General features: G+C 38.1%; 1 protein-coding gene across 1 annotated transcript in view; it reads right to left on the bottom strand.

The window, feature by feature from the left end:
- The window catches only part of Ptprq (protein tyrosine phosphatase receptor type Q), a 188,705-nt gene that overhangs the window by 152,553 nt on the left and 21,443 nt on the right, over positions 1-14,709 (bottom strand). The window contains exons 10-14 of the mRNA XM_021205432.1: positions 8,020-8,197; positions 6,501-6,662; positions 6,219-6,398; positions 5,544-5,651; positions 4,952-5,233 (exon numbers count right to left, since the gene is read on the bottom strand). Of these exons, the coding sequence (XP_021061091.1) occupies positions 4,952-5,233; positions 5,544-5,651; positions 6,219-6,398; positions 6,501-6,662; positions 8,020-8,197 (910 nt within the window). The remainder of the gene's footprint in view (positions 1-4,951; positions 5,234-5,543; positions 5,652-6,218; positions 6,399-6,500; positions 6,663-8,019; positions 8,198-14,709) is intronic.

Genomic DNA, 14,709 nt, shown 5'->3' with positions numbered 1-14,709 from the left:
TAGTATCTAGGTTTGGTGGCTGATGATGGGATGGATTCCCGGATGGGGTAGTCTCTGGATAGTCCATCCTTTCATCTTAGCTCTAAATTTTGTCTCTGTGATTCTGTGCATTTTCTTTTGGTGTTGTTGACCACCCATCTGACTCCTACATTCCTTCCTCACCTCTTAATAGGATTCACCAAGCGTTGCCTAAGAACTTTCAGTTTTAGACTCACAGATGAGTTTAGTCTTCACTGCCATCAAGAAAACTTTCCCTTGCAATAGATGAAGACCGCTACAGAAAACAGCAATCGATGTGCAGAGTGGTGGCACCCAGTCCCAAATCCACAAAACAAAACCAACACCTAAGGCAGAAACATGTGGAAGCAGAGGCAGAAAGATTGTAAGAGCCAGAGGGTACAGTACATTGCTGTGACAATGTAACTCCCAGTAATACTAGAAGCTGCACCCAACATGACCACCCAATGTGAGCTGAACAAGGATAAAACTAATGAACAGTCCAACCTGAGGACTTTATTAGACCTTCCTTAAACCTACACATAAAAAACTATAATGACTGAGGAAATCTGGGATCAAGAGAGGAAAGATCATACCAGTTGGATTCCCATTGGCAAAAAGTCAAACCTGAAAACATACATAACTGTAATATGATATTGACTAAACTGCTGAGATTAGAAATAGATGTATGTGTGTGAGTATACATCGCTATCTATATATAGATCTCTCTCTCTCTCTCTCTCTCTCTCTCTCTCTCTCTCTCTGTATGTGTGTGTGTATGTGTGTGTATACTGTGTGTGTGTGCGTGTGTACACACGTAGGCACGCGCATGTGCATGCACTCGTGCAATCTAACTATCATTTATCTATCATCTATATCAGTCATCTATCTACTATTTATCTAAAATATCTATCATTTCTATTTATCTATCACCTATACCTATCATCTATATCTATCTATATCTATATATCATATCTATCTATCTACCTATCTCTATCTCACTCTATCTGTCTATCTATCTGTCTATCTATCTGTCTATCTATCTATCTATCGTTTATCTATCTCTGTACACAAACATTCAATAACACCTAGTAAGAAAAGAGGCCATGAATTTCAAGGGGAGGCAGAGGGCTTATGGAAGGGTTTTTAGGGAGGAAAGGGAGGGGAGTAGTGATATTAAATTACAATCTCAAAAAATATGAAAAGATGAGACCATGCTTGGTACTTGAAAACTATTCAGAGCTACTAAAGTCATGGTTTTTTTTGAAGAAGAACCTAAAATAAATAAATAAATAAATAAATAAATAAATAAATAAATAGATAGATAGATAGATAAATAAATAAATAAATAAATAAATAAATAAAAACTCATTTACTAAACCAACATTATCTATCCCTAACTAAGATCTATAGACATTTGTCCTTAACCCATGGATAAGTGTAATCTTGACCATTCAACAAAGGAATGTCTCTTTGCAACAGATAGAAACTACTACAGAAAACTACAACCAATCAATAACCATATTTGTTGATCTTATGTAATTTTATTTTAACTAAAATACCACTCTTTTAAAGTAACAACTTTAATTATAATATAATTATTTTACTCCCCCCTTCCATTTTAAGAAAGAAAATCTTCTAATTATAAGGGGTAGGGAAAGCTATTTAAAATACTGTGGAAATAAAATTTTAATGAAGTTTAACTTGAGACTGTGAAAGACGCTTTACAAAGGTGGCCCTCCAGCATTCCTTGCCCACCATCAGTAACCAGGACAAAAATGTATTCCTGAACTCAGCATGACAGTCTTCATATTTTATTCATTTGTCCTTCGGAGATAACCAGAGCTGAGACCACAGAGAGGGAGGTTACTTGCTGATTTCTGAGAGTGGGGACAGACACACTGAGGATTCCCTCCTTTAGCATTCAGACCACTCCCACTGGCAGTAACAGCACAATGATACTTGCCAGTTGAAATAATCTAACAACAAAAGATATAATTTGATTTGTGATTACAATAAAGAATGTTGTAACAAAAATCCCCTAAGATAGTTGGTATATAAAATTGGGAAGTACATAGACAAATTTAAAGGGTTTATTCATTCACCCATAAAAATTTTATAGTATTCTGTTCAGAATTTGGTATAAATCTGTGTCATATTCATTAGTGTTATTTAATGAAGTCAGAAAAGTTTAAAATATTTACTTAAAGGCTTACCCCAAAGAAAGATATGTGGCAAGAACAAAAGAGACTGTCTACGCCATGAAAGGATTTGATTTTTATTGAATTTTCTTATTTTCGTAATTACTGTACTCTAAGCATAAGAAAACTAACCTCAATTGTAAACTGCATATTCTGTAATGAAAGCAAACCTACACACATCCACACTCATTCCTGCATGCACACAAAATCTGCTAGTATTGATCGTCCCTGTTTGAATTCCACATATTATTTCCAAGAATAAACTCTAATGATGTAAATTCCTTGAATTTACAACTCTAATGATGTAAGGTCCTTGAATAGGTTATTAATTCCCTTATTTGTAATTATCAGCATCATTACACCAATGTGTTATCATAACAACAACAGTACACAAAGCCTAAGGGAAGGGTGGGTGTTTTGTAAGAAAAAAATATTTTAGTGATATTATTAAATGCTAAGAATAGAAAGAGAGCTATTTTGAGATCATTCTTCCTCAGATGATATCCTAGAATTCTTTTGAGACACTTCTTATTCTGTCACGGAAGGTAAAGCCAGTCGCTCTCCTCAGGAGCTAGGGAATCTCTCTGGCATCCCACTGTCTTCTATACAGGTAGCAAATGTGCAGGAGATATGAAAACTACCCAAGGGAGTGGGCCTCTAGGGCACTGAACACAATCCCCCATGAGCTGACCTCCAGCTTCTTAGAAGGCTGTCAAGCCTTCTCTGTGTGACCCACTAGAACAGGTGGGCCCAGAAGCTCAGGGATAGGTTTTCCCATCCACATTGTTATTTCATAGCTAGATCAGGAGTCTAATAAATGAACCCTGAAATGGGGCTCAGGAGACCTACCATCTAGCCTTGACTTTACATTATCCACTGTGATTTATTGGTTATTTTATTAAAAGAGTCATACTTTGCCTTGTGTATAGAAAGTTCAACATGTTTTTTTAAAATATTTTTCTAGAACGAAAATTCTCATTTTAAACTACAGCTCAAGTAAAATTCTTGTATTCACTTATCCCTGCCTTAGAATTAAAGTCATAAGACAGACAATGGGATGGAAATTCATGTACTTTTCCCAATATGAAGTAAAATATCACATGCCTGCAATTTCCAGAAAACATTTTTTTTATAATTCAACATTAACATGTGGTATCACTGATATGATAATCAGTTAAGAAGTAAAACATCTAATAATCATTTTGCTTCTTCAAAATCACAACAGAGCGAGATGATAATTTTCTTCCTCTTGCTATGCAAAGCTTAGAGAGCTGACCACCACCAAGAACTGCGAGATCCTCGCTACATTTTATAATTTTCCAGCATGTGCTTTGAGAGCCAAGTGGGCATTCTATGACCAGTGGGCTTGGTTTCAATTACAGCTTTATCACCAGCCTGCTGGCTAGCCTCCAGCAACTAAATTCCCACCAATTACTGTGAACTTTAGTGGGAGAGGAAACCTTTTCCTTCTATACTGCTATATGTAAAATAGATATTGGAGCATTGTAAATGTTTGCTGAATGAACGACCCTCTCAGAGCCTCAGTTATTCATGATGGAAAACAATAACTTAGTGCTGTGCTCTACTCCACAATTAAGGCCATAACTTACGTGAAAGCCATGAACTGAAACTGTGACACACAACAGCCATTCAAAAACAAACCACCACCACCACAACAACAACAACAAAATGCCCAATGTAAAATAAAACCAAGTCACAAAGAATAATTATCTTCCTACCAAAAATCGGCCTTAAGGTTTAATATTCATAAAAGCAGCCTTGCATGGCAGTATGTAATCTGACATCAATTAAGTTTAGTTCAAGGGTGTAAGAACCCTGGATGCTATAAGGTACTCCTTTTGTCATTCTTTGTACTGCAGCTGTAATTATGACCATCATTCTATATCCGCCATGTTGTGACGACAATCTCATTATAGTAAATCTGTGGAAAATCTCACATTACTCCCAGCGGTGGTAAACTACCTTGCAAGATTTCTAGATTCTCCATGGTCAAGGACAGAACTTCACATTCATATCTGGAGAGCTAAATGGGGTTGCCAATATTTGAGTATTTGTGACCTCCACTGTGGAATTCAGACAGAAGCTAATCAGTCTAAGTGTATCCACTTAAAGGTGTAGACGAAACAGCAACTTTACAATTAGATCTTACTTAGCATACATTGCAATTTTGACCTAATGGCAATAACTGCTCCAATCACAACACAAATGATAAACCAAGATTATCAGACAAAATATTTGTCTTGTGCTAATTGCTCAATCACAACTGAAACTGAGATACAAATGATTTTTTTTTTTTGCTTGTGTTATTTCTCTTAGTTGAGATATCCCTCCACCATACCTCTACCCATCTATTCAGCAAGCTCTACAGAACCCTCCTGCCCACTCTAGGTTCATCAAGACTCAGGCTGGACTAATCTTCTAAAGGTTTCCCTGTTAAAGTCTGCAGACACATGGGATGAGTCTTTGGTACTTTTTAATGGTCTTTCATTTGAACAACTCACTGATTTTTATTAAAAAGATCCTTTATCCAGGAAATTAGTTTTTAAATTTTTAAACAGCAAAGCCTATTCCTTACATATTTTTTTCTAGAAAATGTGAATAAATTTCTTTTACACCAAAAATAACAATGAAGGCTTTTTTTTTGTCTTATAAAAATACAAACAACAAGGAAATTGTCAGCTAGATTTACTACATAATTAAGAATTATTAAGCAAACGAACAGTAAACCTTACCAGTCTCTGAAGTCCTTACAGAGAGTAATGAGGATGACTGATTGCCATGACCAAGTCTGGTGTATGACCAGATAGAAATATTATAGAGTGTGTAAGGTTTCAGGTCACTTAAAATTATGTTCGTGGTGGAGGTGTTCTTTACAAACAAGGTGTCTGCATTTTGGTAAAGCACCTCGTAGGCAATAATGATCCCATTAGGTTTCTCAGGTGGGGACCACTTCAAGCTCAGTTCGCTTGGAGACACTTCAGTTACTTTGACATTTTGAGGTGATGATTCTGGCTCTGGGAAGAATAGAACAAAACTTAATACATGTGCTTCTTTGGGTTTGTTGTTTTAGACACTGAAGCAGCCATGAGTTAGAGTCAGTAAGAGAATGATACCCTTTCTTTCTTTCCCTTCTCTTCTTTCTTTCCTTCCTTCCTTCCTTCCTTCCTTCCTTCCTTCCTTCCTTCCTTCCTTCCTTCCTTCCCTCCCTCCCTCCTTCCTTCCTTCCTNTCCCTCCCTCCTTCCTTCCTTCCTTCCTTCCTTCCTTCCTTCCTTCCTTCCTTCCCTATTTCCTTTTTAAATTATAAATATACTTTATATTCTTACCATCTTCTGGAGTTCTCACAAAGATGTCATTTTCTTCTGACAGAGAACTTTCCCCAACATGAGTTGAGGCACCAACCCTCATTTTGTATCTTGTATATTTCTTCAACCCTAAAAGACAAGAGAACTATTGTTTAAAATCTTAAAAAAATAGGATTCTTAGATTAGTGTCATTTACCATAGGGCCCATGGAAATGCTTTACTAAAAGGACTAGCTTTCTAGGTCAGGTCCCATATACTCTGATTCTCCCAAATTCCTTGAGCATTAAGGTTTTCCATACAGATGGTATCAGTGATCTTTTCTGTAATGTTAAAGCAGTAACTTAAAGCTGGAAAAAAAGAGTTTTGGCACACAGCAAGGAGAATTGGCGCACACACACCCTGTCAATTGAATTGTCTCAGCTGATTTTCAAGTGGATTCATTTATTCAAGTCCTCAATAATACAATATTTGCTAGGTTGTGTGTATGTCTATAAAAGCTTTGATAATATCCTTTTAAATTTGTGTGTCTAGATATAAAGAAACATGTGTTGTTAATTCCATAAACATTTCTAAGATATCCATATAACACACATCAACAAAATCTGGAATATGTCCTGTAGTGTTAAAGGTGTATAGAGTGCACATTGTCCATCAGAAGAGTAGGCGTGCAAAAAGAAACACAACTTTTCCTTCTACCTGTGATGAGAAAGCTGTTATCTACAGTAGTCATCTGGAAGACTCTGTTTGTGTCCAGTTCCATTGCATAGATTGTATAATGAGTGATTTTCCCATTGGGATATTCTGGGGGATCCCAATAGAGCAAAATAGATGAAGAACTAATATTTTTATAGTTTATAATCCGGATGGAGCTTGGCACTTGAAAAGAAGAATGAACAATTAATAGGAATAACAAAGCCAAAGTATTAATCTCATACGTAATATTTTCAAGTCATTGTTTCAAAGGAAACGCATTTGTACCTTGCTCACGTGTTCTAACAGTGAGAACCGTTGGTGGTCCTTCGCCCATAACGGTGAAAGCAGATACGCTAATCGTGTGCTCAGTGAACGGTACAAGCCGCCTGATAACGTAAGACAGCTGTTCAGCAGTGATGTCAGTAATATACTGATTCCTGGTGGTCACTATTGGAAATCAATGAAAGAAAAAGGGGATATTTGGTTCTACCATCAAAATTATTTTTTTCTCCATAAAACCTAGCAATTAATGCATTAATATCTTCATACAATCTCACATACAAAATGATAGATATATGACTCCTAATATATATGAACATTTTATGAATTCTGGACTCCCCAATACCTATAAACATTTCATTCTCATAATATCATTTTGCAAGTTCTCATACGATGTTTTAGAACATATTTTGAGAAAAAAATAACATCCCGACAAAGACAGGCTGAGGATTTTTGTCGTTGCTTTGCTTTTTCTGGAAGCAAACACTAGGCAACAATATAAAAAGGAAATGTTACAAGTCAACGCTAAATTTTAATTGCATACTTCAAGAAATGAGCATTTTATTTGGACTCAAAATTTATTATACATTTACTAGTCCCAGTGATTGCTTAAAGTGAGCATTCTTGCTTAGTACTTAACTGACACATGTGTGTCCCTACCAAACAAAAAAAGTCTGAGATATTTAGTTTATTTATAAATTTTGCCTGTGAAATTTTAATGAGGAACTAAGCTAAATTTAAAATATACAGGGGAGCAGCTGTGGGTCTTCTAGGTTTCAGTGATGTCCCTGTTGACTTTGCAGACGAGAAGTAAAGATGTCTTGACTGAGATGTAATTTTCTTTTAGTAATTCTTCCATGAATAGAAGAGCATAACATTTTTATTTGGGAATGAGGCAAATGCCAGATCATAGAAGAGGCAATGAAATAAATATTATTCCTATCTAACATTTTATAGAAACCAAAGAAACACTGCAGCCCTGCATCACCTGTGTGCCTTCCATTTGCCTTCTATTATGCTCTCCTTTTAGAAACAATAAGATTCACTGACCCCGAAGAGCAAGTGTGTGCACTAATGACATCACCACATACCAGGGACACCTACACCTGTTTATTGCACCATGCACTAGAGTTGTAACTTTCTGACCTATTTACCTTTAGTGACATTTGAAAACCTATTCGTCAAAGGCAGCAGAGACTGTGAGGCCTGTAAATGATTTGAAGATATGTTAATCCCTCCTCATCACACCTGCTTTGGCAACTGTAATAACTGATTGTCTATGCAGCTCGGCTAGAGGCTCTAGGGTGCTACTTTCTCCAGGAAGAAGGTCAAATGGGTTAGAAAGGGCCAGCCACTGCTTGTGTGGCATTTCCATGTGTTTCATGAGGGTATACGACAGTTAAAAAGAAATATCTGACTCTAGCCCGAGGACCATTAATAACCTGGTTGAACTCTCAGCTTGGGTTCATATCTCGACTAGATACTGGTTTCCATGCACTTTGGAGAGAATTAAATTTTTACCTACCAACTGGTGAACTTTGGTCTTCAGCTCTCGTCCTGGCAGGAAAGTTATGTGGATGGCTGTTGTATATGAATGAAGCCAGGGAGTGCAGATCTGAGGACATCTCTCCTGAGCCCTCATAGAATCCTATCATTGGGTCTACTAGGTTCATTATTTCTGGAGTCATGGGGTTGTTTATATACTGTAATTAAAAGTCGATATTGACAAAGAATTAAAATAATTCAGTGCTTCAAGACTTAAAAACTTGTCACTTTGGAATTATGAATTTTAAAAGAAAAGAATATTTCTATAACTATTGTGTTCTTTACCTTCCAAGGTTTTATTCTCAACTAAAAACCTGCACCATGGTAACATAATACGATCACTCTATTGCTTATTAGATTGATAGCTTTATTTTGGAGGAAAAAAAGTATTGTTTTCAGACATGTATTACTTTCTTGGTGATATAATTAGATATATCCATGCAAAGCCTTCATAACTGAAATACTTCAAGTTCTCATTCCACAAATATTCTGAGGATATTATTAAAACCAGTTCTGTTTCCTTCTCTAAACATCCTTACTTTATACACTTCATAAGTGCCTGCATTTCTGCTTACTGTTGATAGCAGTGGTATTATAATTTATCTTTAATCAAATGAATTACAGACAAAAAGAAGCTTTCAAGGTAATAGGTTTGCAAGCAGGGTTTCCAGTACACCTGTCCATGGTTCTAAGATATATGGTAGGTAGCTGTCCTTGTTAACTCACACAATATAATGCATATATGCCAGATTCAACATGGGAGCAGATACTGAACTGAAAATATCCAGCACATATTGGAGATGTATGTCATAAAGATGGGGACAGAGATAGCTTGATGTCACTTTCCTTTGAGGATCGCAACCCAGTATAGCTTTCTCAGAGGGCATTGGGTTCATTTCAAAGCTCCTACCTCAATACAAAAGGTGGATAGACTGAGGGGAGCTTACCATCAACCTTGGGTCCCAACAAACTTGTGAACATACAGATGCTCCCATACACGTGTGAACATGCATTCACACACACACATGCAGAACAAAAACAGTACTAGGGAGACAGGTGGATGCAGTACATTTACTGATCAGCCAGCATCGCCAAAACAGAGTCCTGGTTCAAGGAGAGACTTGGTCTCAAAACTAAGGTGATGGCTCTCTCTCAAGGAGAAAGGCATCCAGATATCAACCTCTGATATGATATCAGCCTCAAAACGAGCATAGATTAGAAGATTCACTCATAGCAGGTGTACACACACACACACACACACCACCACCACCACCACCATCACCACCACAATCATCATCATCGTCGTCCTCATCACCACCACCATCACCACCATCATCATCATCTTCTTCTTCTTCTTTAATCTTGGCCACAAAAAAAAAAAAATGTGTTTTGGGGAAAGTAGGAGACACCCATAGGACACTCATATTAGTTAAAAAACCTAGGAAAGAGAACATGAAGCCTGACAAAGTAAAGATTTTTCTGTCTTCTTACAGCTCATGTGAGCTCTGACTCCACAGGGACATGGAGGAAGACATGACTCACAAACATGTAATTCAGAAAAACGCTGGTTTCCCAGCCAATAGGCTATGTCGGCATCACACGGCCATGCCCACTCTCAGCCACGTGCCCTTTGAAAATCTACGGGTTACAAAGCACTGTGGACAAAGAACGTCACCTTCAACTGTGATTTTGCATTAAATCTCTCAATAGCTTGTACCACATGTCAAATAAATTATGGAGGGGCAACCCTAACTTTCTGTCAATGAACCAAGATGAGCCTACCTGCTAACAAACTGTCATTTTGATGTAAGAGTTGGCTTGCATGCATTTGACTCTGCATCTCACCCCAAATCTAATTTTCACTGGAAACCCTATGTAATGTATTGAACTCTGTTTTTTTTCTCAACTGGAAATGTCATAGATTATCATTAATTATTCCATACTCAGAACAGTTCTCACAGGTTGGCTCTTTCAAAATGGCATTAGGTTATATGTTGAGTTTTTCTAGAGAGAAAGGACAGAGCAAAAGTGACTAGATGGAATTAGAGTTAAAAAAGAAAAAGAAAGGAAAAGGGGAGAACAATAAAAACAGAAATAAGGGGACAAGAGTGGAGAAATAAAGCCCATTGCAACACTTACAAGTTTGATGCCTACTGAGTGCAAATGACTGGACTTCGAAGTGCTTTGTTAGGTAATTTTGTTACAAGCCTTACTCTTTACATACATGAATGTTTAGCAGCATCCCTGGCCCTTGCCCACTAAAAGTATATTCCCAGTTGTTGCAAAGACAATGTCTTCAGAGTCACCCTGCATTTAAAATTTAAAAAAAAAAAAGTGAAGTTGCCTCTAGTGGAGAACACCAAGCTAGGCAATGTCACTATCCATCAACATGAAAGGACTAGCACATGTTAGGGAGGAATCCTTGGAATTTATGTGAAAGAACTGGAGAGTCTGCAGAGTTAAATTCCCAATCCACCTGAATAAACCAACTTGATTTTACATGTAATAACCTCCATTACAGCAAGTGGGATTTCTATCAACTTAGGCTCACTGGAGTTCTGCTGCATTGAATTAATGGATTGCTCTGACTTATTCTTAAGAGATTCTACTTCAGTATATCCTTTGTGTTGAAAGAATGAGTAAAAGGAGAGTTGTAGTTAACAGGTTTGAAGGCATCCTAAAGGCTTTAATCAGGTTTTGCTCCATCTGTGCTCAGTCTTGCTAAGGTAGTCATAGCCATACCACCTCCTCTGTACCAACTAACTAGGCTCTCACCTCTGATTCACCAGGCAAAATGGTGGATATACTTGAGAAAGCTGTAGGGTGAAAATAAAATCATCAGAATTAATCTTTGAAATCTGTGATGCTACCAACCAACTGGAAAAAAATTGCCTCAGGCTTTACCAAAGTGTGATATTCAAGTAAGCACCATTTCATGGAGGGGATGAGTTTAGAGGGCTTCAGATCAGTCCTAAAAGAAAATGGTATCCAAAGTAATTAATTTTAATCTTTGTTTTAAAAGAACAAAATTCACACTAATGGAGAAATCAGTTCTGCTTGGTGTGTTCCCAGTTTAACTCAATACAGCACTGTGCTCAGTTTGGTGAAAGGCTCATTGCCACACTATGAAATATACATGGGAGAGGGACTAGGCAACCATGATATGAAATATACATGGGAGAGGGACTAGGCAATGATGATATGAAATATACACAGGAGAGGGACTAGGCAACGATGGTCTGGAAAGCTGAACTAGTGAGAAGGGGCAGCTATTGCTTAAGAAAACTGTGTCCATCCACAATAAAAAGTTAAATCTTCATGTATTGTTGCAGTACTACACAGTGAACAGCATGTTAAGATACCATATGCCAATGGAGATGCTGAACACTTGCTACCAGGAGACATCACTTGATCACACTGATCAAGTTTTAGCTCTCTTCTCTTGTCATTTGACCAAGTTAATGAAACTGGTGATGGCAGAGTGGGTTAGACTGGATTGTCCTGGTTTCTAATCCCCAAGAAGCACAACAGTAAGTATTATTGCTCAGGGAGGAGGGCAGGACTGCAGTAAACGTCATCAAGCAAATACGTCAGTCCAAAACAGTAAGAGAAGAAAAGCTTCTTATTCATCTATATACGTTTTGGGTTTTTCAGAATACATAGAACCTCATAGTTGCTAAACAAACAAAAACAAACAAAATCGGTGTGCCTGTAATGAACAATATTCAATGTGTTAGGGTGTATTAGCCAGCAGCTGCCTCTGTGGTGCCCATGCCCTATCACCACAGTCGCTGAAGTATTTAGCAGAGGCCGCAGTTCCAATTGTTGGTTAAAAATATTATAGATGGAATTCAATTACACATTGAGAGGTTGAAATACACCTCGTCGAGCTCTGACATTCAGTTTTCAGAGATATTTTCTAATGTTTGCTTAAACATCAAAGCCAGTATCCTAAAGATACTTCATAGTACTTTAATAATCCCTAGGTTTAAGAAACAAGAAAATCACAAAGGGACAGTAGAAAGACATTCAAGTGACAGTGATGATCTGGAGTCAGAACACAGAATAGGTTAGTTTGGTTTCTTTATAATTTTACCATCATGATAAGCCCCCACCCATGAGCTATAGGAAAAAAAAAGTGGGGAGAAAGTAATGATAAAAGATTGTAGTGTACATCAATGCTCTGTTCCTGCCTTCCCTTCAAGCACTTCTGGTTTGAGTTCTATGTTTATTTCTAAATCTCACTAAATAAAGTGCCTATAATCTGTGTTAGACTCCTTTGCCTATGACAGGGAGGGTCTAGATAACTTAGATACATACACATCTTCCTCATCACTTCTCAAATCTCCTATACTTATGTTCGTAAACTCAGTAATACACTGAGCACCAGAACATGCATGAATCTGCAGTGAACATCCTCTCAGCTGGCCCCTCGTCATCTACCCCCTGCTGTCATGCTTTGTATACTTTCTTCCCAATCCTGTTGGTGAGATGGAACCGGTTACTGCTACAAAGATGATGGGATGTAACCACCTGACATTATACAGACCTTCCTTTGCTTGTTAGATGAAGTAAAAAGCCAGATTGAATGGGACCTGGGCAAGAAACTATGGTATAGTCTAGAAATAAAATGTGACACCAACTAAAACAAAAAGCCAATGGGAAGCCAAGGTCCTTAGTTCTGCAGACAAAAGAAAATTAACTCTGCCAAAACAATGAACAAGCCCACAAGAGTCTCCTTCAGTCAATCTCCAGATAAGACCACAGCCCAGCAAAGCCATTGACTACAGTATTAGGAGACCCTAAACATAAACTATTTTTTTTATTTCTTTTTAAAATTTTTTATTGAATATTTTCTTTATTTACATTTCAAATGTTATCCCATTTCGCGGTACCCCCGAAACTTCCTATCCCATTCCCCCTCTCCTGCTTCTGGGACGGTGTTCACCTACCCACCCACTCCTGCCTCCCACCCTTGACTTCCCCACACTTCGGCATCTAGACTTCCCAGGACCAAGGGCCTCTCCTCCCATTGATGCCCAACAAGGCCATCTTCTGCTACATATACAGCTGGAGCCATGGGTCTTTCCATGTGTACTCTGTGGTTGGAGGTTTAGTCCCTAGTAGATCTCTAGTTGCATATGTAGCAGAGGATGGCTTAGTAGGCCATCAATGGGAGGAGAGGCCCTTGGTCTTATGAAGATTATATGCCCCAGTACAGGGGAATGCCAGGGCCAGGAAGCAGGAGTGGGTGGGTTGGGGAGCAGGGGTTGTGGGGAGCATATAGGGGACTTTGGGGAGAGCATTTGAAATGTAATGAAAAAAAATATCTAATAAAAAATCATTTTTGAAAAAAAATAGAAGTGTATGCTGACAGGAGCCTGATAGAGCTGGCTCCTGAGAGGCTCTGTCAGTGCCTGATAAATACAGAGCCAGATGCTCAAAGCCAACCATTGGACTGAGCATGGGGTCACCAAGGGTGTCCCCAGTGGAGGAGTTAGGAAAAGGACTGAAGGGGCTGAAGATGTTTGCAACCCCAAAGTAAGACCAATAATATCAACCAACCAGACCCTCTCATGTCTAAGCATAAATGCTGAGTAATCTGTTCTGCACACTGGCTGTCAGGAACTGTGATCTAACAGGAACGCCTTGTTTGAAGCTGCTGAGTTTGTGAGTGACTATGCAACAGTGGGAAACCAACATAATGAGACAGCAATGGAGAATCAGGAAAGGAACTGCAATGTTGAGTGAAGGTGGGGACTCAGGACTGAGACAGAGATGTTCAACTGTTCCTCTCTGAAGGTGAAAACAGCTGGCTATGTGACTATTGAACATTAAAGAGAACGAAGTTGAAGAAGACCCCAGTATTTCAAACTTTCATGAGTGGAGGACAACAGTGTCATTATCCTACAAGAAAAATCAGCCACATATGTCACAATTGCTCATTTTAAAGTCTTCTGAATCTCTCCTCTTAAAGAACAATTTTCAAAACAAAAATCAGCTCAAGAGATGAAGTAATTCTCAGCCCATAGCTTGGTGCTTAATCAAGCTAGTTCAGCCTCTTTTTAGGCAGCATCCTTGTCACTTGAAAACTGTTAATTGCCCTAGCCAACTTTCTCCTGGGCAGCCTATGGAGCCAGCATCATTTCAGTCCCATGTCTCTACTGCTAGGATCCCAATTTAACCTCCTGCTTCCTGTCTTTCTATTATTCACTGGGAGAAAGGGGGTTGTTTTATTTAGTTTTGTTATTTTGTTTTAAGGCAGTAGAATTTAGGCACACTTGACCCCTGGTAGAATCATCCTAGGTAGAAATTCATAATGTCAGAAGTAAAAGGTATGAAACACATAACCAATGATTACCAATGATTGGTTGGTTACCAAGATGAACCAACTATTGGAAGTGTGAGATCAGTTTCAGCAGGGGCTATATTCAATGTACACAGTGATTCATACCAGTAACTTGGAGACCTGATATCAATGACAGAAATAAACAAACCAACGACATAGGAAAGTGCTATGAGATGTAAGAGCTGAAAAAAAGAGCTCCTGAATGTCTCTATAAATACATTAGAAAATAGTAAGGACAGCTGTTAGCATCGTTAACCACTTTAGTCATTTAAACCTCACACATTGCAAAGTTGCAGTATACAAAAGTAGATGAAGAATTAA

The sequence above is a fragment of the Mus pahari genome, chromosome 9 (assembly GCF_900095145.1).
Source record: "Mus pahari chromosome 9, PAHARI_EIJ_v1.1, whole genome shotgun sequence".
NCBI lineage: Eukaryota > Metazoa > Chordata > Mammalia > Rodentia > Muridae > Mus > Mus pahari.
The sequence above is the reverse complement of the archived record's forward strand: the minus strand, read 5'-3'. Positions and strand labels throughout refer to the sequence as shown.